This window comes from Salmo trutta, chromosome 13 (genome assembly GCF_901001165.1).
Source record: "Salmo trutta chromosome 13, fSalTru1.1, whole genome shotgun sequence".
NCBI lineage: Eukaryota > Metazoa > Chordata > Actinopteri > Salmoniformes > Salmonidae > Salmo > Salmo trutta.
In genome coordinates, this window is record NC_042969.1 from 26,690,847 (window position 1) to 26,715,790 (window position 24,944).

The 24,944-nt window shown below is 41.4% G+C and overlaps 1 protein-coding gene and 1 long non-coding RNA gene across 2 annotated transcripts in view; both read left to right on the top strand.

The window, feature by feature from the left end:
* The first annotated feature begins 1,395 nt into the window (after nt 1–1,395).
* On the top strand, nt 1,396–4,938 carry LOC115205551 (uncharacterized). The gene is made up of 2 exons (XR_003880634.1): nt 1,396–1,482; nt 2,881–4,938. It is a non-coding gene; the product is annotated as an uncharacterized LOC115205551 (long non-coding RNA).
* A 778-nt stretch (nt 4,939–5,716) lies between these two features.
* Nucleotides 5,717–24,944, top strand: part of gpc3 (glypican 3) — a 32,302-nt gene continuing 13,074 nt past the window's right edge. Inside the window, exon 1 of the mRNA XM_029770601.1 lies at nt 5,717–6,350. Within this exon, the coding sequence (XP_029626461.1) occupies nt 6,185–6,350 (166 nt within the window). The 5' untranslated portion in view covers nt 5,717–6,184. The remainder of the gene's footprint in view (nt 6,351–24,944) is intronic.

Here is a 24,944-nt window from a genome sequence, read left to right on the forward strand (position 1 = left end):
TTATGTATATTGTGATATAACATTCTTAAATGTTTTTGTTAAGTTAAATGCATTTATATTAGCCAATCTACTACATATATATTAACATGATCAAGCTACATTTTAAAAGTGTTTCTCCTCAAACAGCATAAGCCTCTACTTAATTAATACGAATGTGTTGAGTCTGGCTGGCTAGTCTTGCAAGTGGGTTAAAGTTCAATTGGACAGTACCGTCACAAATTAAATAAAACATTCGAGATGTTGGTCAATCAGTGAAACATTATCTTGAAGCGTTTCCCGACAGATTTAAGAGATAATAGGCCAATAACCTGTAAGAAAAATGTAGCACTTTAAACAATTAGCCCCTAACTCAAAGATTACATACAATAACACGCGGGAATGTTGAGCGGAGCATGTTCTTTGAGGCCGCTAATAATTGCGCTACTTTAGAGGGGTTTGGTGTGGAGTCATGTGGGGGTAGGGTTTACAGGTCACACTCTTTGACCATAGGATTTAATGGAGGGCAGAGCGAGATGGACAATGAAACAAGTTTATTTAAAATGTGAGGTAAACATTTGATTTTCATTGTTTGTGTTTGAAAAGTTTCAAAAAGTCTGCAAAATGTCTGTGTATATTTAGGACATATAGGCCTACACAAGATAATGCATAGTCTGAACTCATTTCCCCATCCCCAGGCGGGGGACAAAATAGATGCTCATACAATTTCATGCATGGCAAACCTTTTTGTTGTCAGCCAGAATGGCTGAAGTTGAAAATACAACATCTGCGTGGCAAGGTATACTATACTAATAAGAACACTCGCTTATGTTGAGAATAGTTGTTGCTTCTGTTTTCAAATGCGCCACCACAAATCACAGGTTGACAAATTAGGCGTGCGTCTTATCTTCCCTTATTTACTTGGTAAGTATACATTAAAGGACACATCTATATGAAAATGCATAGAAATAGTGTTTTAACCACATGTTTTATCATGTAAGTTATTAGTGTAATATTTGGCTTATTCCTTATGGTGTCTATAGATATTTCATTGTCTATTTAGAAGTTTAATATTTTTTTGTCTATTTTTTTTCGTTTATAAATATTTTAGAAGGCTATTTCATGCTAGTCTAAAGCTTTTTCTTCAAAATATATACAATAACTTAAATTAAAGTAATTAATCAAGATTAACACATTCAATCTATTACAACATATTTTTTTAAACATTAAGTTATTTGTAAACACAGATCACTGCGCGCAACTTTGCTTTTGGAAAGAAAACCAAAAAGGTTGTTTTGGGATCAAATTGTAGGCTACTGTTATTTAAACCACAATTAAGGCTTGAGTTAATTATGCAATTGTGACTAATAGCGGATGTGGTTCCCATGCTGGAAGGGGTTTGTTGGGGAGTGGGGACTCGAGAAATGCACATCACATCACATGACGATACGTTCGCGCCTCTTTCGTACAACTCTCCGACCAGTAAAGATTCAAATCAACTTAAAGGTAATACGAACAATCAAGATGTTTTGTTTATGAACTAATTTAACAAATCAAAATGGCCGTTAGGCAATGTAGGGATAGTTTTATTCAATCTGTTGAATAAAAGTTTCAAACCTTTTTGCGCACGATGGTCATGCTTTTTGTGCTGGCAGACTAGTTTAGCTAACCACAAGTAGAGATTGTTCTATGTTCTACATGGTATATATGAGTCATTTAAAAGCTTTTTTTTTAAATCGTAGAATATAAAAAAGTATAAAGCTGGTCAGTCAAACAAACACCCAATACAGTGCGCAATAACTCGCAAGTAGCCAAAACTGTAGCGGATAAAAGGTTAGCCACAGGTTGCTATGGCTAATTCGATAGTATGAGCATTTATGGCCACATTCCTGCACTAACAGATTAAATTATTTAACAAGCCACCTGTTGTATCATTCATTAATTTAAAGTAGAAACTAGCACATTGGTATTTCTATTTAGATTCCAAGTCACCGTTTGGAAAGGTTGTAGGCTAATGAAGCCCCTTACACAAGCAAAATGTTATGGCACCTTTAGGCTATATGGATATAACGTTACTGCTCTATACTTGGGTTAGGTAAAGGTACTAAGGAAATCAGTGAGTAAGGTAAAGGCAGGTAACGGGTATGTATCGAATTGATCATGCATTTCCCTCTATCGCATAAATGAGTAGGCTAGCCCAGAGTGCATTACAACCAAACCCCCAAAATCCCCGTTTGAATTTATCATGGCGCCTGCCCTCGCCTCTCTCCATGCGTTATCCTGATTGTAAAGAGCAAATCAGTTTTAGCTTTCTTTTGCCAAATCTTGTATTTGATTTAAATAGACGTGTTATTAAGTTCATAATAGCCTAACTAAATAACACATGTGTATTTGAAGAAATACATTTTTACTATTTTGTTGCATCTTTCACACTGTTTATGCTACAATTCTGTAAGAACACTTCAATTGTATTATGTTAAGTGGCTTTGCAATAGCCACACTTTTTGGTGATTTGTTAGATTTTTCTATTGAGACTTTTGTTCAGAAGTGGTTAATCTTTTACGTTGCTGCTACTCTGTTTATTAGATATGCATAGTCACTTTAACTATACATTCATGTACATACCATCCCAATTAGCCCGACTAACGGTGCCTGTATATAGCCTCGCTACTGTTATTTTTCACTGTCTTTTTGCTGTTGTTTTTATTTCTTTACTTATCTATTGTTCACCTAATATCTATTGTTCACCTAATACCTATTTTTTACTTAAAAAATCGCACTGTTGGTTAGGGCCAGTAAGTAAGCATTTCACTGTAAGGTCTACTACACCTGTTTTATTCGGTGCATGTGACAAATAAACCGTGATGGTTCTTAAAAAATGTGTTATTCTGCTTCTCTTTATAGGTGACCTTCAAATACAATGCTTCTAAAATGGAAGGTCAACTCAGAATTACGCCATCCAATCCTCATCGAAAAAAGATGGACTGTTTTCCCAACACTAATTATTCTGGTTCTGTACAGTATACATCTGTAATCCAGATGTTGTGAGCAGCAGTAGTGTGCCGTTTATCCACTAATTATTCTGGTTCTGTACAGTATACATCTGTAATCCAGATGTTGTGAGCAGCAGTAGTGTGCCGTTTATCCACTAATTATTCTGGTTCTGTACAGTATACATCTGTAATCCGCCAGATGTTGTGAGCAGCAGTAGTGTGCCGTTTATCCACTAATTATTCTGGTTCTGTACAGTATACATCTGTAATCCAGATGTTGTGAGCAGCAGTAGTGTGCCGTTTATCCACTAATTATTCTGGTTCTGTACAGTATATATCTGTAATCCGCCACATGTTGTGAGCAGCAGTAGTGTGCCGTTTATCCACTAATTATTCTGGTTCTGTACAGTATACATCTGTAATCCGCCAGATGTTGTGAGCAGCAGTAGTGTGCCGTTTATCCACTAATTATTCTGGTTCTGTACAGTATACATCTGTAATCCAGATGTTGTGAGCAGCAGTAGTGTGCCGTTTATCCACTAATTATTCTGGTTCTGTACAGTATACATCTGTAATCCGCCACATGTTGTGAGCAGCAGTAGTGTGCCGTTTATCCACTAATTATTCTGGTTCTGTACAGTATACATCTGTAATCCGCCAGATGTTGTGAGCAGCAGTAGTGTGCCGTTTATCCACTAATTATTCTGGTTCTGTACAGTATACATCTGTAATCCGCCAGATGTTGTGAGCAGCAGTAGTGTGCCGTTTATCCACTAATTATTTGGGTTCTCCAGCTAAGGTGCATCTAGTGTAGTTAGTGAAATAGTCTAGTATCTACTGCCCTAGTTGCTCCTTCTGGCTGGAGCACTTGTATCCCAACTCTGGACATTTGGTGACAGCAGTTTCATCTGTTTTCTGTCACTGTTCATTTCTGACCTGTGAGCTAGCATATGTCACAATTTGGAATTAAGTGTTATATTTTGAAAACGTTTTAGTATAAAAAGTAAATACCACTACCACACTGCATGTTCTTTCATATTTCTGGTATTACGTATTAGTCATAAGTTATCAGCCTTTTTTTTGTAGTTCGTGTCAAGATTTGTTGGGGTATTCCAAGTTCTAGAATATTCTATGTTGTATTGTCCTGGCAGTTCCAAAGTGCTCACAGTGCAGGTAGTTTAAATGAACCTACTGCAGTGTGTGCACTTCAAGTATTGCCGGTCACCCTCCCTTTGAAGCTCACTACTGAGACCACCTTGAAGAGATCCATCCATGGCACATCATGGGTTTACTGTGAGTTTTGCAGGGTTGCTTTCAGCTTCTGAAAATTTCCGCTGTGCAAATCCATGCAAAACTCTCTGTACCTGAGAGACTCAACAAACAGAGAAACCTGTGAAGAGCTTCTGTTCCCCTGGGTCCCTTTGTATTGTTTTATATTGTTCAGAAAACTGCAATATCCTCATGTTCAAGTTTAACAGTTTTGCTTTGGTTAAGTATGCAGCAGACAATCTGTCAACGCAGCTGTTATCGCGGGCTTGGTCTCGGGGATGGCAAGCATGGGGATGTGTTATGTCTGTGTGGGTTGGAAGAATGGATTTGCTTGGCAAGCAGTTTTTAGCTTGTTGTTTGTCTTGCTGTTTTTGGGTGGAAGACTTCGCAATGTTAATGATGGCCAAAATCGACCAAATTATGCACAGTATACATCTGTAATCCGCCAGATGTGAGCAGCAGCAGTGTGCCATTTATCCACTTTGTTCCTTCTCTAAATTGAAAACAATCAACACAACTGTTGAAATAAAAGAACGTTGAAGGGTTTTTTCTGTCATTGCTTTTCCTTTACAAATGCAACATCTGTAGAAGTTTGTATCCTTCATAGGACCAGGCTGTGGAAGCTGTGGCTATAGCCAGTACCCCACTAGATGGCAGTAGGTGCATATGGGGTGCTGTTGTACACTTGAACAAGAGAAAAGCAGAAAGCAAACTACAGTAGCACTCGGGATTTGACAGAATATTACCATGGTACCTTAACATAATTACAGTGTAGGTACACATTGTTACATAGTACTTGTACATGTTTGTGGTATGTGTAATTACACTTTGGAAGGCCTATTGTTATATGCATAAGATTTATAAAGAAAGAAATGTGTTATGGCTAAAAGCTCATATCACCCTGAAATGATTGTTTTCAGAGTTAATTTAAAATGATGCATGCCACACATGGTTGCCAATAAAACTACCATGTCAATGGGTATTGGGGACACTGAAAAGACTCACTATAGAGTGTAATTATTCCAGCTGTTAATTAAGCTAAATCCATGTGCTGTAATCCTGCTGTCTTCAAGCCTTATAGACAATTTAGGACTGTTTTCCTGAACACAGATTAAGCCGTAATGTTTGGAAATATGTAAATGTATGCTTGAATGATTGTCATTGTTTAACGGATACAATGCATCTGGAAATTGTAATAGAACAACATGGCACTTATTCCATTTTACTATTAGTATTTTTTCAGCATGTATAAACACTGGCACACAATTCAGTCAAATTGTAAAATAATTATTATGCAGTGCAGTCTTGCATGGAGCACCATTTCTGCTTTAACCTTATTTTATAAGCCAATAAACAGTTGAGATCCTCAGATGCTCATCTCAGATAGGCTAAATTGTTTTACGATTATCAATTGAATATACAGTATGTGCTATGTGAGAATTCATAGGATAAAGCGAACGGTGCCGGTTTGTGGCGCGCGCTCCTAATTAAGAGCGATAACGCGTAGTCTTGATTCAGTGCTCATCCACCCTGGCGGAGCAAGTTGAGCGCAAGCAGTAAGGGGGATTTACAACTTTATCAACACCAATGTCCCGCTTTACCCGAACATTCTAAATAACAACAGCAGATATACCTACGAGTTTCTGGTAGAACTTGAATGAGACTGGAACTCTGAGGAGAACACCTTACATCAGCACCCCAGAAGGACATGCAGTTTCGCAGGGTCGGTGATCTTTTGATTGGAAGAGCGGAAGGATGCTTATCAAATAGGGGTCAGGAGCTGCGCTGCTACCTATCCAACGCAACATTAGAGTGCGCTGTTCAGTTAGTCAGTGGTCGTTAATCTTGCTGTGGGTTAAGTACTGACTTGGCGCTCGACATTTTATGCAAGGAACTGCAGTGACGGACTAAGTTTACAAATCGGCTACATTTTGTGCGGGTGAGCCATGGACGGGTTTCCGCTGTCTGGCGTGCTCTTTCTGTGCGCCCTGTGCCTGCCGTCCACCCTACCGGGCGGACAGGTACCAGTGCCTCCCAGCTGCCACGAGGTGCGCGCGTCATTTCAGTCTCTGCACCCCGGGTCGAAATGGGCAATGGAGACCCCAGTTTCAGGTAACTATAGCAAACCTCTTTTTGGTACCCGGCTCATTACATTATGTTTTACGTATGATTAGATTGCGTTTGATTAGATTATGTGAAACAGTTTAATGCCTCAGTAGGCATATCTGAAGGTGCTAGATTTGAAATGAATTCTATCTGTTTTAGTTTGCAATTTCATGTTAGCAAATTCCATTGTGAACTCTTAACTACAGGTGTACTATGCCTCTTGGGGAGGACCGGACTATAGCTATTGTTTATGTGTGTATTCCACACTATGTAGAAACGGAGTATAATACTTGTATGGATGTCAACCCCAATACAGGTTCATGTCATCATCAACAATAAACTGCATTACAGTTCAAAACGACCACCGATTTCTCAATGCTAGCTATGCTTCCCCCTTATACGAACGGGAGTTAGCATTTAGCAGTCACTTCTAAGCCTGAAAAGGGACTACTTCTAAATGTTATACAGCGAAAACGGTCAAATATATTCAAATCGGACTTTAGTAGCCACACAGTGGGCCCTTTTACAATGCATAAATCCTGATTGATTTTACGAATATTCACTTTGTTTGATCAGATTTGTTGAATGTGCACCAGTCTATCCCACGGTCTGCGTTCCATTAACCTCTACCTATTAACCTATTAATTCGCCACCCAGAGGGGTTATGTCATAAACCCTCAAAGTTCCAGAATGGGGTGAAAAAAGCAGTCATATTGGTCAGGGAGAAATACAAACCAGTCTAATTGGAATGAATGGCAGTAGAGGCATAATCCTGATTTTACTCATGCAGGAAAATAAAAGTAAAGCATGTGATATATCAGAAATTGTGTAATATATATATTTCAAGTTGAACCTTTATTTAACATGGCAAGTCAGTTAAGAACAAATTATTATTTACATATACGGCCTACCGGTGAACAGTAGGTTAACTGTTCAGGGGTAGAACGACAGATTTTTACCTTGTCAGCTCAGGGATTTGAGCCAGCAACCTTTCGGGTAGTAGCCTAACGCTCTAACCACTATGCTACCTGCCGCTACCTACTCCCTGACTAGGCTACCTACTCTCGGACAATATAATTATTGTCAACATAAAATATTGTCATATCATTATAAATACAGTTTATACTGGATTTATACACATTTTCTATATAAATAGACTCTAAAAAATATGTAAACAGATCATAAATGTCTCCATTTTTGTTTTCTTGTAAAGCTGTGAGTGCTATTATTTGATACAATATCAGTACTTGTTGCATTTACAACTTGTCTAAGTCATATCATCAACTGATTTCAGTCAGAGCATGGCTGTGGATTGACTGCATTGTTTGAATGGAATGTTGGCATATTGGTAGTCTGAGTACCAGTCTCTTTAGCTAACGTTCCACTCCTTGCCACTCCTTGTCATTGCCAAAGGCTCTTTGGCACATAACATGTAGTAGATTAGCTAAAGAGACTGGTACCCAGGCTAGCATATTGGCAGTTCATTTGAAAAGTTTATGGAATCATTCCTCTTAAACTTTCTGGCTAACAAACATACAGTGCAGATAAATTATACAAATTCCTTATTTTACACAATATCTTATCACAGCACTGGCAAACCATGGTTGACCAACTCCCTGACCAAGATGGCTGACCTTTATCATATCATAAGAAGATTAATTTCCATAGGTTCTCCCTATGAATCTTTAAATTTAAATGTGGGCTGTAACTCAGGCTCCTCAACAGAAACTCAGATAATGCTGTTCATTCAACACAGAAACAAAGCAATGGTAAAACAGGGCAGTACTGCTCTGTTGAAGGATGACTGATCTAACATGAATCACCTGTAGGGCTTGCATATCCATCACACCTAGTTTGAGCACACCACGTCCCCCTGCTGAGAAAGAAGAGGAGGGGAGCTGATTGACAGAACTGACAGAGGAGAGGAGAGCATCTCCTTTGGCTATATAGAGCGCTACTCCTCAGTGTTACAGGGGATTGCATAAATATGAACCAGACTGTCATGGCCCTCAGAACATAACATCTCCTGAAAAGCTGCCTAATGATGCCAAAAGAGGACTCTATAGGGCTCTGGTCAAAAGTAGTGTGCCATTTAGGATGGAGTCTTCACTCTCCTTTCTCCCCATTACAAGCCATTTTCAACAATACAAAATCACATAGAGTTGACTCTTACAGCTACAGTATCACATGCATCAGCCCACACACTTTTTTACTTCAGCCCTCTGGCTCACATTCTCCAACTTTCTCAGCATCCCTCAACCATGTTTTAACCATTTATTTGTGCCAGTGTAGGGCTTGGGTGGAAACATAGGAGCTTTATCTGTTGCCTCTAACTAACCATCTATCTGTTGCTTCTAACTAACCATCCAATTAAAATAATATAGTCAGACAGTGCCTTGAGCAGCAATCTAATCCAACCTTTGTTATAGCCACTAAGACCTTGAACATGTATCTTGAATTAGAAAACCTTTTCCATGGTTACACAGGTTTTGAGCTGTTACGCGCTCAAAGCATGTATGGATTAGACAACCCAAATAGAACCGTATTCTTTATAGTGCACCTATTATAGTGCATTAGCTTTAACCAGAGCCTTATGGTCTATGTGTAAGTATTGCACTATGTGGAATAGGGTGCCCCACATTAGAGGTCGACCGATTAATCGGAATGGCCGATTAATTAGGGCCGATTTCAAGTTTTCATAACAATTGGAAATCGGTATTTTTGGACGCCGTTTTTTTTTTTAACCTTTATTTAACTAGGCAAGTGTCACGGTTGTCGTAGGGTAGAGACCAAGACGCAGCGGGAAAATATATACTCATCTTCTTTTTATTTGGTGAGAAGGAAAACACAATAAACGTATACAAAACACAAACGAACTGGACAGTCTTGTCAGGCACACAGCTAAACAAGCACAATCTCCCACAAAACCCCATGAAAAACAAACTCCTAATTATAGGACCCTCAATCAGAGGCAACAATAACCAGCTGCCTCCAATTGAAGGTCCAACCCCAATTAACTAAACATAGAAATACAATAGACTAGATAGAACATAGAAAAATACTAACATAGAACATAGACTAACAAACCCCGAACCACATAAACCAAACACCCCTCTACCTAAATACATAGCCCAAACCACATGAAACAAACACCCCCTGCCACGTACTGACCAAACTATAATAACAAATAACCCCTAATCTGGTCAGGACGTGACAGCAAATCAGTTAAGAACACATTCTCATTTTCAATGACGGCCTAGGAACGGTGGGTTAACTGCCTTGTTCAGGGGCAGAAAGACAGATTTTTACCTTGTCAGCTCAGGGATTCAATCTTGCAACCTTATGGTTAACTAGTCCAACGCTCTAACCACCTGCTTTACATTGCACTCCACGAGGTTACTCGAATGCAGTAAGAAGCTAAGGTAAGTTGCTAGCTAGCATTAAACTTATCTTATAAAAAACAATCAATCAATCAATCATAATCACTAGTTAACCTACACATGGTTGATGATATTACTAGTTTATCTAGCCTGTCCTGCGTTGCATATAATAGCTTAGGTACACGTTGTTCCAACCATAAACATCAATGCCTTTCTTAAAATCAATACACAAGTATATATTTTTAAACTTGTACATTTAGTTAATATTGCCTGCTAACATGAATTTCTTTTAACTAGGGAAAATGTGTCACTTCTCTTGCAAACAGTCAGGGTATATGCAGCAGTTTGGGCCGCCTGGCTCGTTGCAAACTGTGTGAATACTATTTCTTCCTAACAAAGACAGCCAACTTCGCCAAACGGGGATGATTTAACAAAAGCGCATTTGCGAAAAAAGCACAATCGTTGCACGACTGTACCTAACCATAAACATCAATGCCTTTCTTAAAATCAATACACAGAAGTATATATTTTTAAACCTGCATATTTAGCTAAATGAAATCCAGGTTAGCAGGCAATATTAACCAGGTGAAATTGTGTCATTTTGCGTTCATTGCACGCAGAGTCAGGGTATATGCAACACTTTGGGTAATTTGTCAGAATTTTACGTAATTATGACATAACACTGAAGGTTGTGCAATCTAACAGGAATAACGTTTTGTTTTCGAGATGATAGTTTCCGGATTCGACCATATTAATGACCTAAGGCTCGTGTTTCTGTGTGTTCTTATGTTATAATTAAGTCTATGATTTGATAGAGCAGTCTGACTGAGCGATGGTAGGCAGCAGCACGCTCGTAAGCATTCATTCAAAATAGCACTTTTGTGCGTTTTGCCAGCAGCCCTTCGCAATGCATTGCGCTGTTTATGACTTCAAGCCTATCAACTCCCAAGATTAGGCTGGTGTAACCCATGTGAAATGGCTAGCTAGTTAGCCAGGTGCGCGCTAATAGCGTTTCAAACGTCACTCGCTCTGAGACTTGGAGTAGTTGTTCCCCTTGCTCTACATGGGTAACGCTGCTTCGAGGGTGGCTGTTGTCGATGTGTTCCGGTTACCCCAGTGGCTCAGTTGATAGAGCATGGTGTTTGCAATGGTGTTTGCAACACCAGGGTTGTGGGTTTGATTCCCACGGGGGGTCAGTAAGGAAATAAAAAAATGTATGAAATGAATTGAAATGTATGTATTCACTACTGTAAGTCGCTCTGGATAAGAGCGTCTGCTAAATGACTAAAATGTAAAATGTTTTAAAAATGGTTCGAGCCCAGGTAGGAGCGAGGGGAGGGACGGAAGCTATACTGTTACACTGGCAATACTAAAGTGCCTATAAGAACATCCAATAGTCAAAGGTATATGAAATACAAATCGTATTGAGAGAAATAGTCCTATAATTCCTATAATAACTACAACCTAAAACATCTTACCTGGGAATATTGAAGACTCATGTTAAAAGGAACCACCAGCTTTCATATGTTCTCATGTTCTGAGCAAGGAACTTAAACGTTAGCTTTTTTACATGGCACATATTGCACTTTTACTTTCTTCTCCAACGCTTTGTTTTTGCATTATTTAAATCAAATTGAACATGTTTCATTATTTATTTGAGGCTAAATTGATTTTATTGATGTATTACATTAAGTTAAAATAAGTGTTCATTCAGTATTGTTGTAATTGTCATTATTACAAATAAATAAATAAAGAAATCGTCCAATTAATCGGCATCGGCCCTTTTTGGTCCTCCAATAATCGGTATCGGGATCGGCGCTGAAAAATCATAATCGGTCGACCTCTACCCCACATAGGTCCACATGGGAAAGTTACGTTTTCAACGAAAATCCTGGAAAGCGGGGTACAGAAGCAATCAACCCATCAAAAGCAGTTCAGCCAAGCCTGAATTCAAGCAATAACGACACACATCATTTTTCTTCTATTATAACTGGATTATAGCTCCTGTCCAAATGTTGTAAATGATATTCACTATATTCATGTCATAGTCGCTAGTCAACTGCATTACACTCCAAAGTTACTTCAACTTCAACCAGTGAATGCTTGTGATTGCTAGCTATATGATCTATTCTACCAGACTGTCTTAATAAGTGTTAGCATGCTAATAGCACATCCAGTACATGAAAATGTATATTTCTAAGGCGTATGCAGTAGGTTGATAATGATTTCACCAAAGTATATTGTGTCGGACATTTCAAACAACATTGCCAGCTAATGAGTAAACAGTCATGGTATTTAATTTAAGAAAAGGAACAAGATTTAACAACGCAACCTTGGGGCTAATTTGAATGGGCACTAATGGCATATTTTGAGGGAATTTTTACCTCCGTGCCCAAGTATGACCCACGTGACTGCAGGGAAAGTCACTCTGTGATAAAGTTATGGCACCATATACATTAGAGGAGGGCATTATAGACTTTAATCTTTGTCTTTTTCCTCAGATGGAATGTTTAACCATGGTCAGTGAGTGAAATGGTCCCAATCTTTCTCACTTCAAGGAAATAAATGCTAAGACAAAATTGTCTAACATCAAATTCTTTAGTATCAAGTAGTACCAGCAGATATTAAGGTACCATATGCTGTTATAGGGGGAAGAAGGATATCTTTTTTTTTACTGATTTACAGTGATAAGAGTGTAACTAAAGTGATACAAGCCTGAGGCAGGACAGAATCCCCCATGGTCCTCTAGCTGCAGTAGAATGGATTGTGACTGTGTGTTGGACTGTATAGCTGATTGGTGCATGGTCACACTGCACTGACGGAGTCTGTTGCTCCCTGGCATTCCAAATGATTCAGTATGTAAATTGATGCCTCTCTCGTGTCTGAATCTCAACCACAATGTTTTAGTGTCATGTCAGAGTGGCGAAGTGCTCTTCGGGTTAATTGTTTTCACTCCTAGTCAGAGAATCACATTCCCACCGGAATTAGAGCAGTGTAGCAGCAAACAAAACATGCACTGTGAAGGTGTAAAGAGGGCATAACAAATCGGCTTGCTCTCCTGAATGCATTCTCCTTGCTATTAGTAACAATGTCTTGGGAGACAAATTAGATGAGATAGAAGGGTTTGTAAGGTTCAAGGACAATCTCTTAGCAACTTCTAAAACAACTTGAGGCATTTAATTGGAGAGTGTCGGCCACTTTGCCCCCGCTGTGTCTCTGCTTACTTGGCCCCTGGAGATGTACAGTAAATTAATGTGGACAGGCTTAATGTCAATTGGAAATGTGAAGGGTTGGACAGGCTTAATATCAATTATTGGGAACAGGAAGGGTTGGTTGTGGGTCTGGATTGCAGGTATCACCCATTTGGTCCTGATTGTGCTGTATAAAGTGCAGTACCTTGGACCAGAGCTCTGTGTTTACTATGTAGGGAATAGCATACGGTTGCCATTTAGGTAGCAGAGTACTCCATGGGGGACATTTGATTTACACAGCTTTTTATTTTCTGGTTATTTACTGCACAGCGTTTTGATCTATTATTTATATTTCATTATCCTCCGTCTTGGTATTCACCATACACCAGACCATGAACCAGGGGTTAAATACATGACACCAGACCATGAACCAGGGGTTAAATACATGACACTGATGCTCGTCGGATGTGGCAGGGCTTGCAAACCATTATAAAAGGAAGCACAGCTGCCGAATGACACAAGCCTACCAGAAGAGCTAAACTACTTCTATTCTCACTTCGAGGCAAATAACACTGAAACATGCATGAGAGCACCAGCTGTTCCGGAAGACTGTGTGATCACGCTCTCCGCAGCCGATGTGAGTAAGACCTTTAAACAGGTCAACATTCACAAGGCCGTAGGGCCAGATGGATTACCAGGACATGTACTGCGAGCATGTGCTGACCAACTGGCAAGTGTCTTCACTGACATTTTCAACCTCTCCTTGTCCGAGTCTGTAATACCAACATGTTTTAAGCAGACCACCATAGTGCTTGTGCCCAAGAACACTGGTAACCTGCCTAAATGACTACCGACCCATAGCACTCATGTCTGGGGCCATGAAGTGCTTTGAAAGGCTGGTCATGGCTCACATCAACAACATTATCCCAGAAACCCTAGACCCACTCCAATTTGCATACTACCCCAACAGATCCACAGATGATGCAATCTCTATTGCACTCCACACTGCCCTTTCCCACCTGGACAAAAGGAACACCTATGTGAGAATGCTATTCATTGACTACAGCTCGGTGTTCAACACCATAGTGCCCTCAAAGCTCATCAATAAGCTCATGACCCTGGGACTAAACACCTCCCTCCGCAACTGGATCCTGAACTTCCTGATGGGCTGCCCCCAGGTGGTAAGGGTAGGTAACAACACATCTGCCATGCTGATCCTCAACACAGGGGCCCCTCAGGGGTGCGTGCTCAGTCCCCTCCTGTACCCCCTGTTCACTCATGACTGCACGGCCAGGCACGACTCCAACACCATCATTAAGTTTGCATATGTCATTAAGTTTGCAGATGACACAACAGACACAACAGCCTGATCACGGACAACAACGAGACAGCCTATAGAGAGGAGGTCAGAGACCTGGCCGTGTGGTGCCAGGACAACAATCTCTCCCTTAACGTGATCAAGACAAAGGAGAAGATTGTGGACTACAGGAAAAAGAGGACCGAGCATTCCCCCATTCACATCGATGGGGCTGCAGTGGAGCAGGTTGAGAGCTTCAAGTTCCTTGGTGTCCACATCACCAACAAACTAACATGGTCCAAGCACACCAAGACAGTGGTGAAGAGGGCACGACAAAACCTATTCCCCCTCAGGAGACTAAAAATATTTTGCATGGGTCATCAGATCCTCAAAAGGTTCTACAGCTGCACCATCGAGAGCATCCATACTGGTTGCATCACTGCCTGGTATGGCAACTGCTCGGCCTCCAACCGCAAGGCACTACAGAGGGTAGTGCGAACGGCCCAGTACATCACTGGGGCTAAGCTGCCTACCATCCAGGACCTCTACACCAGGTGGTGTCAGAGGAAGGCCCTAAAAATTGTCAAAGACTCCAGCCACCCTAGTCATAGACTATTCTCTGCTACCGCACGGCAAGCAGTACCGGAGCGCCAAGTCTAGGTTCAAGAGGCTTCTAAACCGCTTCTACCCCCAAGCCATAAGACTCCTTAACATCTAATCAAATGGCTACCAAGACTATTTGCATTAAGCCAGTAAGCCTGCTCCAGCTAAGAGGTCATGTATTATATGAAGAGCACTGGAGGATGGCTTTATTGATACATTTGATGGAGGACCTGAGTGCTGAGGATGGGAAGTGGTAATCTAATTTGGGGCTGAGGGTGTGTGTGGGCAAGGGAGGGGAGGGATGGGCCTCAGAAGTATGTCTGGGGCTGCATTACAAATCGCACCCTATTCCCTATATAGTGCACTACTTTTGACCAGAGCCCTGTGGGCCAGAGCCTAGATGGGCCCTGGTCAAAAGTAGTGTACTATATAGGGTGCCATTTGGGACGCAGCATGGAGGTGTATCTGGAGGAGGAGGTGGCTGATGCAGAAATGTCCGTCCGCCCGCAGCGGGAAGAGGGAGCTGAATTCTAATACTGCTGCATGTGGTGCCAGGGGACCTAAGAACAAAAAGAGAGCAATTTTTTCCCCACACACATTTATTTAAAATCACGGCAGATACCCAACAGAACTGAACAGAAGCAGAAAAAGTACAGAGCTCTCCTCTCCTTGAAAGCCTGGTTGGGGGGGGGGGGGGGGGGGGGGTTGAGTCAGAAAGCCTAAATGAAGGCTGGTTGTGAATTGCTTAATACTAACATGTTACGAAGGGCACCTCTGTATAATTAACCCCACCTCTGCCTTTATTACTTTATTTAGTTTGTGGTTCTGTGTACAATTACACGTATCATCAAGCATACAAAGACAAGACTAATACAGACAATAAATACTATAAGAATGGATGCAAATGTATATTATATACATTACAGACTGTTCTGTCAAAGCTGGCTGGAGTGTTGACGGACATATTCAATCTCTCCCTATCCCAGTCTGTTGTCCCCACTTGCTTCAAGATGTCCACCATTATTCCTGTACCCAAAAAAGCAAAGGTAACTGAACTAAATGACTATCGGCCCGTAGCACTCACTTCATGAAGTGCTTTGAGAGGCTAGTTAAGGATCATATCACCTCCACTTTACCCGACACCCTAGACCCACTACAATCTGCATACCGCTCCAACGGATCCATGGATGACGCAATCGACATCACACTGCACACTGCCCTTTCCCATTCTCCCAAGAAGAATACATACAGTGCCTACAGAAAGTATTCACACCGCTAGACTTTTTCCACACTTTGTTGTTACACCCAGAATTAAAAATGTATTAAATTGAGATTGTGTGCCACTGCCCTACCCGCAATACCCCATAATGTTGAAGTAGAATTATGTTTTTTGAAACTTTTACAAATTATTTAAAAATGGAAAAGCTGAAATGTCTTGAGTCAATAAGTATTCAACCACTTTGTTATGACAAGCCTAAATCAATTCAGGATTTACACAATAAGTTGCATAGGCTCACTCTCTGTGGAATAATAGTGCTTATCATGATTTTTGAATGACTACCTCATCTCTGTATCCCACCCATACAATTATCTGTAAGGTCCCCCAGTCGAGCAGTGAATTTCAAACACAGATTATACCACAAAGACCAGGGAGGTTTTCCAATGCCTCGCAAAGAAGGGCACCTATTGGTGGATGGGTAAAAAAGAAAAAAGCAGACAGTGAATATCCCTTTGAGCATGGTGAAGTTATTAATTACACTTTGGATGGTGTATCAATACACCCAGTCACTACAAAGGGACAGGTATCCTTCTGAACTCAGTTGCCGGAGAGGAAAGAAATTGCTCAGGTATTTCACCATTAGGCCAATAGAGACTTTAAAACAGTTACAGAGTTTAATGGCTGATCTAGGAGAAAACTGAGGATGGATCAACAACATTATAGTTACTCCACAATACTAACCTAAATGATAGAGTGAAAAGAAAGCATGCATCCTGTTTGCAATATGCCACAAAATAAAATGCAAAAAATGTGGCAAAGAAATTAACTTCTGGTCCTGAATACAAAGCATTATGTTTGGGGAAAATCCAACACGTCACCGAGTACCACCTTCCATATTTTCAAGCATAGTGGTGGCTACATCATGTTATGGGTATACTTGTCATCGGCAAGGACTAGGGAGTTTTTTCTAGTATAAAAAGAAACAGAATAGAGCTAAGCAAAGGCAAAATCCTAGAGGAAAACCTGATTCAGTCTGCTTTTCAACACTGGGAGACCAATTCATCTTTCAGCAGGACAATAACCTAAAACACAACACTGGAGTTTCTTACCAAGACAACATTGAATGTTCCTGAGTGGAATAGTTACAGTTTTGACTTAAATTGTCTTGAAAAATCTATGACAAGACTTGAAAATGGCTATCTAACAATGATCAACAACCAACTTGACACAGAGCTTTAAGAATTTTTAAAGAATGATGTGCAAATATTGTACAATCCAGGTGTGGAAAGCTTTTAGAGACGTACCCAGAAAGACTCACAGCTGTAATCACTGCCAAAGGTGCTTCTACAATGTATTGACTCAGGGGTGTGAATACGTTTGCAAGGTAGATATTTCTGTATTAAATTTTCAATACATTTGCAAAAAAATCTAAAAATATGTTTTCGCTTTGTCATTCTGGGGTATTGTGTGTAGATGGGTGGGAAAAAATCTATTTAATACATTTTGAATTCAAGCTGTAACAACAAAATGTGGAATAAGTCAAGAGGTATGAATACATTCCAAATGCACTGTATGTAAGAATGCTGTTCATGGGCTACAGCTCAGCCTTCAACACCATAGCGCTTTCTAAGCCCATCACTAAGCTCAGGGCCCTGGGCCTGAACCGCGCCATGTGCAACTGGGTCCTGGACTTCCTGACGGGCCGACCCCAGGTGGTGAAGGTAGGCAACAACAGCTCTGCTACGCTGATCCTCAACACAGAGGCTCCACAAGGGTACATGCTCAGCCCCCTCCTGTACTCCCTGTTCACCCATGACTGTGTGGCCACGCACGTCTCCACCTCAACGTCAACAAAACGAAGGAGCTGATTGTGAACTTCAGGAGACATCAGAGGGAGCATGCCTCCTGGTACGGCAACTGCACCGTCCGCAACCGCAGGATTCTCCAGAGGGTGGTGGAATCAGCCCAAAGCATCACCAGAGGCACACTGCCTGCCCTCCAGGACATCTACAGCACCCGGTGTCACAGGAAGACCAAGATCATCAAAGCACTCAGCCACCCTAGCCACGGCCTGTTTACTCCGGTACCATCTACAAGGCGGAGTCAGTACAGGTGCATCAAAGCTGGGGCTGAGAGACTGAAAAACAGCTTCTATCTCCAGGCTATCAGACTGTTAAATACTCATCACTAGTCAGACTGTTAAATAGTCATCACTAGTCGGCCTCTGCCCTTTACCCTGCCCTGACATTGCCCTGCCCTGAACTTTAGTCATTGTTACTAGCCGGCTACCACCCGGTACTCTACCCTAGAAGGCCAGCATCACAGAGTCACCTCTGCACTGTTGATGTTGAGACAGGTGTTTTGCGGGTACTATTTCATGACGATGCCGGTTGAGGACTTGTGAGGCGTTTGTTTCTCAAAATAGACACTAATGTACTTGTCCTCTTGCTCAGTTATGCACCAGGGCCTCCCACTCCTCTTTCTATTCTGGTTAGAGCCAGTTTGCTCTGTTCTGTGAAGGGAGTAGTACACAGCGTTGTACGAGTTCTTCAGTTTTTTGGCAATTTCTCGCATGGAATAGCTTTCATTTCTCAGAACAAGAATAGACTGATGAGTTTCAGAAGAAAGTTCTTTATTTCTGTCTATTTTGAGCCTGTAATCGAACCCACAAATGCTGATGCTCCAGATACCCAACTAGTCTAAAGAAGGCCAGTTTTATTGCTTCTTTAATCAGAACAACAGTTTTCAGCTGTGCTAACATAATTGCAAAAGGGTTTTCTAATGATCAATTAGCCTTTTAAAATGATAAACTTGGATTAGCTAACACAACGTGCCATTGGAACACAGGAGTGATGGTTGCTGATAATGGGCCTCTGTACGCCTATATAGATATTTAAAAACAAGGACATTTCTAAGTGACTCCAAACTTTTGAATGGTAGTGTAAATATTTATGTTCTGGACATTATTCGTTGTAATATTTCTATATTTCTTATATTTCTTTGATTTGTGTGTATTGTTATGTATTGTCAGGTTTTACTGCACTGTTGAAGCTAGGAACAAAAGCATTTCGCTGCACCTGCAATAACATTGCTGTACCAACTAATGATTGTCATTCAAGTCTTATTTCAGCTAGGATAAAGGATTGCTTGGCTCAATCCCTTTTATGCCTCGGTGCCTAGTAACGTCGCCCCAAAGGGAGTAGCTCAAACTCCTTGTATAGAGGATGTCTAGGGTCCAGTACCTTGTGGGCTTTAGTGTCAGCTTGACCCCTAACTCCTTGCTTGCTGCTAACAATTTTTCTTACCATGCCTCGCTGAGAGACACTGCCATTTGCCTACCATCAGATTATACAGACTGTTGAAACGTTTTCAATGAATGACTTGTCAAACAATTTGAGTAAAACACTATCAAAATGAAAAGAGCCTAGTTTTCTTAAAGAGCAGCTGAACCCCCAAAAAAGTTTTCTGGTTGAAAACTACCTATTTGGCATTGGTAGTAGTCATAAACATAAATTCTAGTCCCGAAATATAGTAAAAAATGTAAGTAGGATAACTTTAGTCATGAAGACAGTATTTTACAAAATGAGAATGTCGTAGATTTAAGGCATCCATGATGTCGTAGATGTTATGTTGAAGAACGAGACCTGTTCTTAATAAACCACTTAAGTCTTTTCCAACTCAAACATCCTCACATTAGTGAGCTAACTTTAGCAATACACAACTGTCATTCCCTTAGCCAGTCATAGACAATACTGTACGGTGGCTGTGAGGAATAACTCGGTATTCATGGCTTCAGTGGCATTTCTTAATGAGGAGTAGTTCAGCCCCCCCTTAAAAAGTAGAGCCTCTGCTGGCCTTTCTTATACAGTTTAAGTCGGAAATTTACATACACCTTTGCCAAATACATTTAAACAGTTTTTCACAATTCCTGACATTTAATCCTAGTAAAAATGTCGTGTCTTAGGTCAGTTAGGATCACCACTTAATTTTAAGAATGTGAAATGTCAGAATAATAGCAGAGAGAATGATTTATTTAAGCTTTTATTTCTTTCATCACATTCCCAGTGGGCCAGAAGTTTACTTAGACTCAATTAGTACTTGGCAGCATTGCCTTTAAATTGTTAAACTTGGGTCAAACGTTTCGGGTAGCCTTCCACAAGCTTCCCACAATAAGTTGGGTGAATTTTGGCCCATTCCTCCTGACAGAGCTGGTGTAACTGAGTCAGGTTCGTAGGCCTCCTTGCTCGCACACGCTTTTTCAGTTCTGCCCACAAATTCTCTATAGGATTGAGGTCAGGGCTTTGTGATGGCCACTCCAATACCTTGACTTTGTTGTCCTTAAGCCATTTTGCCACAACTTTGGAAGTATGCTTGGGGTCATTTTCCATTTGGAAGACCCATTTGTGACCAAGCTTTAACTTCCTGACTGATGTCTTGAGATGTTGCTTCAATATATCCACATAATTTTCCTGCCTCACGATGCCATCTATTTTGTGAAGTGCACCAGTCCCTCCTGCAGCAAAGCACCCCCACAACATGATGCTGCCACCACCGTGCTTCACAGTTGGGATGGTATTCTTCGGCTTGCAAGCCTCCCCCTTTTTCCTCCAAACATAACGATGGTCATTGTGGCCAAACAGTTCTATTTTTGTTTCATCAGACCAGAGGATATTTCTCCAAAAAGTACGATCTTTGTCCCCATGTGCAGTTGCAAACCGTAGTCTGGCTTTTTTATGGCGGTTTTGGAGCAGTGGCTTCTTCCTTCATTTTCGGGAATTTTCCAAGCTGTTTAAAGGCACAGTCAACTTAGTGTATGTAAACTTCTGACCCACTGGAATTGTGATACAGTGAATTATAAGTGAAATAATCTGTCTGTAAACAATTGTTGGAAAAATGACTTGTGTAGATGTCCTAACCGACTTGCCAAAACTGTAGTTTGTTAACAATACATTTGTGGAGTGGTTGAAAAACGAGTTTTAATGACTCCAACCTGAGTGTATGTAAACTTCCGACTTCAACTGTAGATCTGATTTCTGCATTTTCCCCACCATAGATTCTCTGAGGAGGGCCGAGCACGCCCCCATCCAAATTCACAGGGCTGTATTGGAGCGGGTTGAGTGCTTCAAGTTCCTCTGTGTCCACATCACTAATGAATTAACGTGGTCCACACACACTAACAGTCGTGAAGAAGGCACGACAACACCTCTTCCCCCTCAGGAGGATGAAAAGATTTGGCATGGGCCCTCAGATCCTCAAAATGTTATAAAACTGCACCATTGTATGGCAACTGCTTGGCAAGGCAAGGCGATACAGAGGGTAGTGCTTAGGGCCCAGTACATCACCAGGCGTTGTTAAAAAAAAGTCATAGACCTGCCACATCTCAATTGTCTGGACTTTGACTAGGCAGTTACAGAACTTAAAATGTGTTGCTTTTTAGCTATTTTCATGTAGACTTAATTGTGTGTTTTGGATCATTGTCTTGCTGCATGACTCAGCTGCACTTCAGCTTCAGCTCACAGATGGATGGCCTGACATTCTCCTGTAGAATTCTCTGATACAGAGGCGAATTCATGATTTCCAGGTCCTGAGGCAGCAAAGCATCCCCAAACCGTCACAGGTTCTTACTGTGGTCACAGGTTCTTACACAGGTTCTTACATAGGTCCCATTATGCCAGGCATAATGGGACCTATGTCATCCAAAAAGTTGACTCAAGTTTGCCGAAAAGCTCCTGGAAGCACCTGAATGTTTTTTGGACAGATGATTCAAAAGTATAACTGTTTTACTGATATGTGGTTGTCCCACCTAGATATCTTAAGATCATTGCGCTAACTGTAAGTCGCTCTGGATAAGAGCGTCTGCTAAATTACTAAAATGTAAATGTAAATTCCTTGGTTTGGGTTGCAAATTGTCTTCGTTTTATTTTATTTATGCATAATGTTCATGCCTAGTGTTAGTGGCTGGTTGTGCCCTGGAGACAGCTGATGGGATTCCCACAGCTTCCTCTCAGTCTCAACACGAGTAGTTGATATACACTGAACAAAAATATAAACACAACATGTAAAGTGATGGTCCCATGTTTCATGAGTTGAAATGAAAGATCCCAGAAATGTTCCATATGTACAAAAAGCATATTTCTGTTTACATCGCTGTCAGTGAGCATTTCTCCTTTGCCAAGATTATCCATCCACCTGACAGGTGTGACATATCAAGAAGATGATTGAACAGCATTATCATTACACAGGTGCACCTTGTGCTGGGCACAATAAAAGGCCACTCTAAAATGTGCAGTTTTGTCACACAACACAATGCCACAGATGTCTGCGGGGGCGTGCAATTGGCATGCTGACTGCAGGAATATCCACCAGAGCTGTTGCCAGATAATTGTAATTTCTCTACCATAAGCCGCCTCCAACATCATTCTATAGAATTTGGCAGTATGTCCAACCGGCCTCACAAACCCAGACCATGTGTAATCACGTCAGCCCTTGACCTCCCGAGTGGTGCAGCGGTCTAAGGCACTGCATCGCAGTGCTTGAGGCGTCACTACAGACCCGGGCGCATGCACACTGACACGGTCGCCAGTTGTACGGTGTTTCCTCCGACACGTTGGTGCTGCTGGCTTCCGGGTTAAGCAAGCAGTGTGTCAAGAAGCAGTGTGGCTTGGCAGGATCGTGTTTTGGAGGACTCGTGTCTCTCGACTTTCGCCTCTCCCGAGTTCGTACCGGAGTTGCAGTGATGGGACAAGACTGTAACTACCAATTGAATATCATGAAATTGGGGAGAAAAAAAGGCTTAAAAAAAGAACATAGAAATAAATAAAAAAACATGCCAGCCCAGGACCTCCACATCCGGCTTCTTCACCTGCAGGATCGTCTGAGACCAGCCACCCAGACAGCTGATAAAACTGTGGATTTGCACAACCGAAAAATTTCTGCACAAACTGTCCAAAAGTGCCTCAGGGAAACTCATTTGCATGCTCGTTGTCCTCACCAGGGCCTTGACCTGACTGCAGTTCGACGTCGTAACCGACTTCAGTGGGTAAATACTCACCTTTGATGGCCACTGGCATGCTGGGGAAGTGTGCTCTTCACGGATGAATCCCGGTTTCAACTGTACCGGGCAGATGGCGCTGTGTGGGCAATGTCAACATTGTGAACAGAGTGACCCATTTTTTTTACATTTAACTTTTGTTTAACTAGGCCACTTTATTTAACCGCCCATGGTGATGGTGGGGTTATGGTGTGAGCAGTCATAAGCTACAAACAATGAACACAACTGCATTTTATTGATGGCAATTTGAATGCACAGAGATACCACAATGAGATCCTGAGGCACATTGTCGTGCCATTCATCCTCCGCCATCACCTCATGTTTCAGCTTGATAATGCACGGCCCCATGTCGCAAGGATCTGTACACAATTCCTGGAAGCTGTTAATTTCCCAGTTCTTCCATGGATTGACATGTATGACAGCGTGTTCCAGTTCCCGCCAATATCCAGCAACTTCGCATAGCCATTGAAGGGGTGTGGGACAACATTCTACAGGCCACAATCAGCAGCCTGATCAACTCTATGCGAAGTAGATGTGTTGCGTTGCATGAGGCAAATGGTGGTCACACCAGATACTGACTGGTTTTGTAATCCATGTCCTTAACTTTTTTTAAAAGGTATCTGTGACCAACAGATGCATATCTGTATTCCCAGTCATGTGAAATCCATAGATTAGGGCCTAATTCATTTATTTCAATTGACTGATTTCCTTATATGAACAGCAACTCAGTAAAATCTTTGAAATTGTTGCATGTTGCATTTATATTTTGAACATATTCTATATCTTAACAACACAGGCCTGTCTATCTCTCTCTCTCTCTCTCTCTCGCTTTCTCTGTCTCACTTTCTCTGTCTTTCTCTGTCTCGCTTTCTCTGTCTCTCGCTCTCGCTTTCTCTCTCTCTCTCTCGCTTTCTCTCTCTGTCTCTCTTTCTCTGTCTCTCTTTCTCTATCTCTCTTTCCCTCCCCCCTCCTCTCCCCCTTGGTCTCCATTAAACTTGCATACTGATAGCTTTCTAATTGGCGAAGCAGCAGAGAAACAGAGGAACATGGTGGCTGTGTTCTGCATGGTCCCAGTCCCCTGGCCTGTATGAAGCCTGGCTCTGGGAGCTTGTTAAAGATGAAGTGTGGGACTGTGCTGTGTACACAGCCGTCACTGTGGCCCTACAGGAGCTGTCTTGTTCAGCTTCACTCTCAGCCTCAGACACACAGGGGACCTGCAGGGAGGAGACAATGGGACGGGAGGATAGTCACAGGCCAGGGGACCTGCAGGGAAAAGACAATGGGACGGGAGGACAGTCAGAGGCCAGGAGACCTGCAGGGAGAAGTCAATGGGACGGGAGGAGACAATGGCACTGGAGGAAAATGGGACGGGAGGGGAATCACTGAATTAAAGCTGTATGCATTGTGGAAACACATTGAGGAACTAGAACAGATGAAATAATGTTGTTAATTTGTAGAATATTTGAACTACAACAGAATATTGATTGAGAGGAGTAATTTGATGAGGGTGTCATTTTGCATTTAACTGGAAGTTGGAGGGCATTATCATGTGAAATGTCATATATTACATATTTTCCTTAAAACCTGTTGGGGCTAGGGGGCAGTATTTGCATGGCCGGATAAAAAACGTACCCGATTTAAACTGGTTACTACTCTTGCCAAGAAACGAGAATATGCATATAATTAGTAGATTTGGATAGAAAACACTCTAAAGTTTCTAAAACAGTTTGAATGGTGTCTGTGAATATAACAGAACTCATATGGCAGGCCAAAACCTGAGAAGATTCCATACAGGAAGTGCCCTGTCTGACAATTTGTTATCCTTCTGTTGCATCTCTATCGAAAATACAGAATCTTTG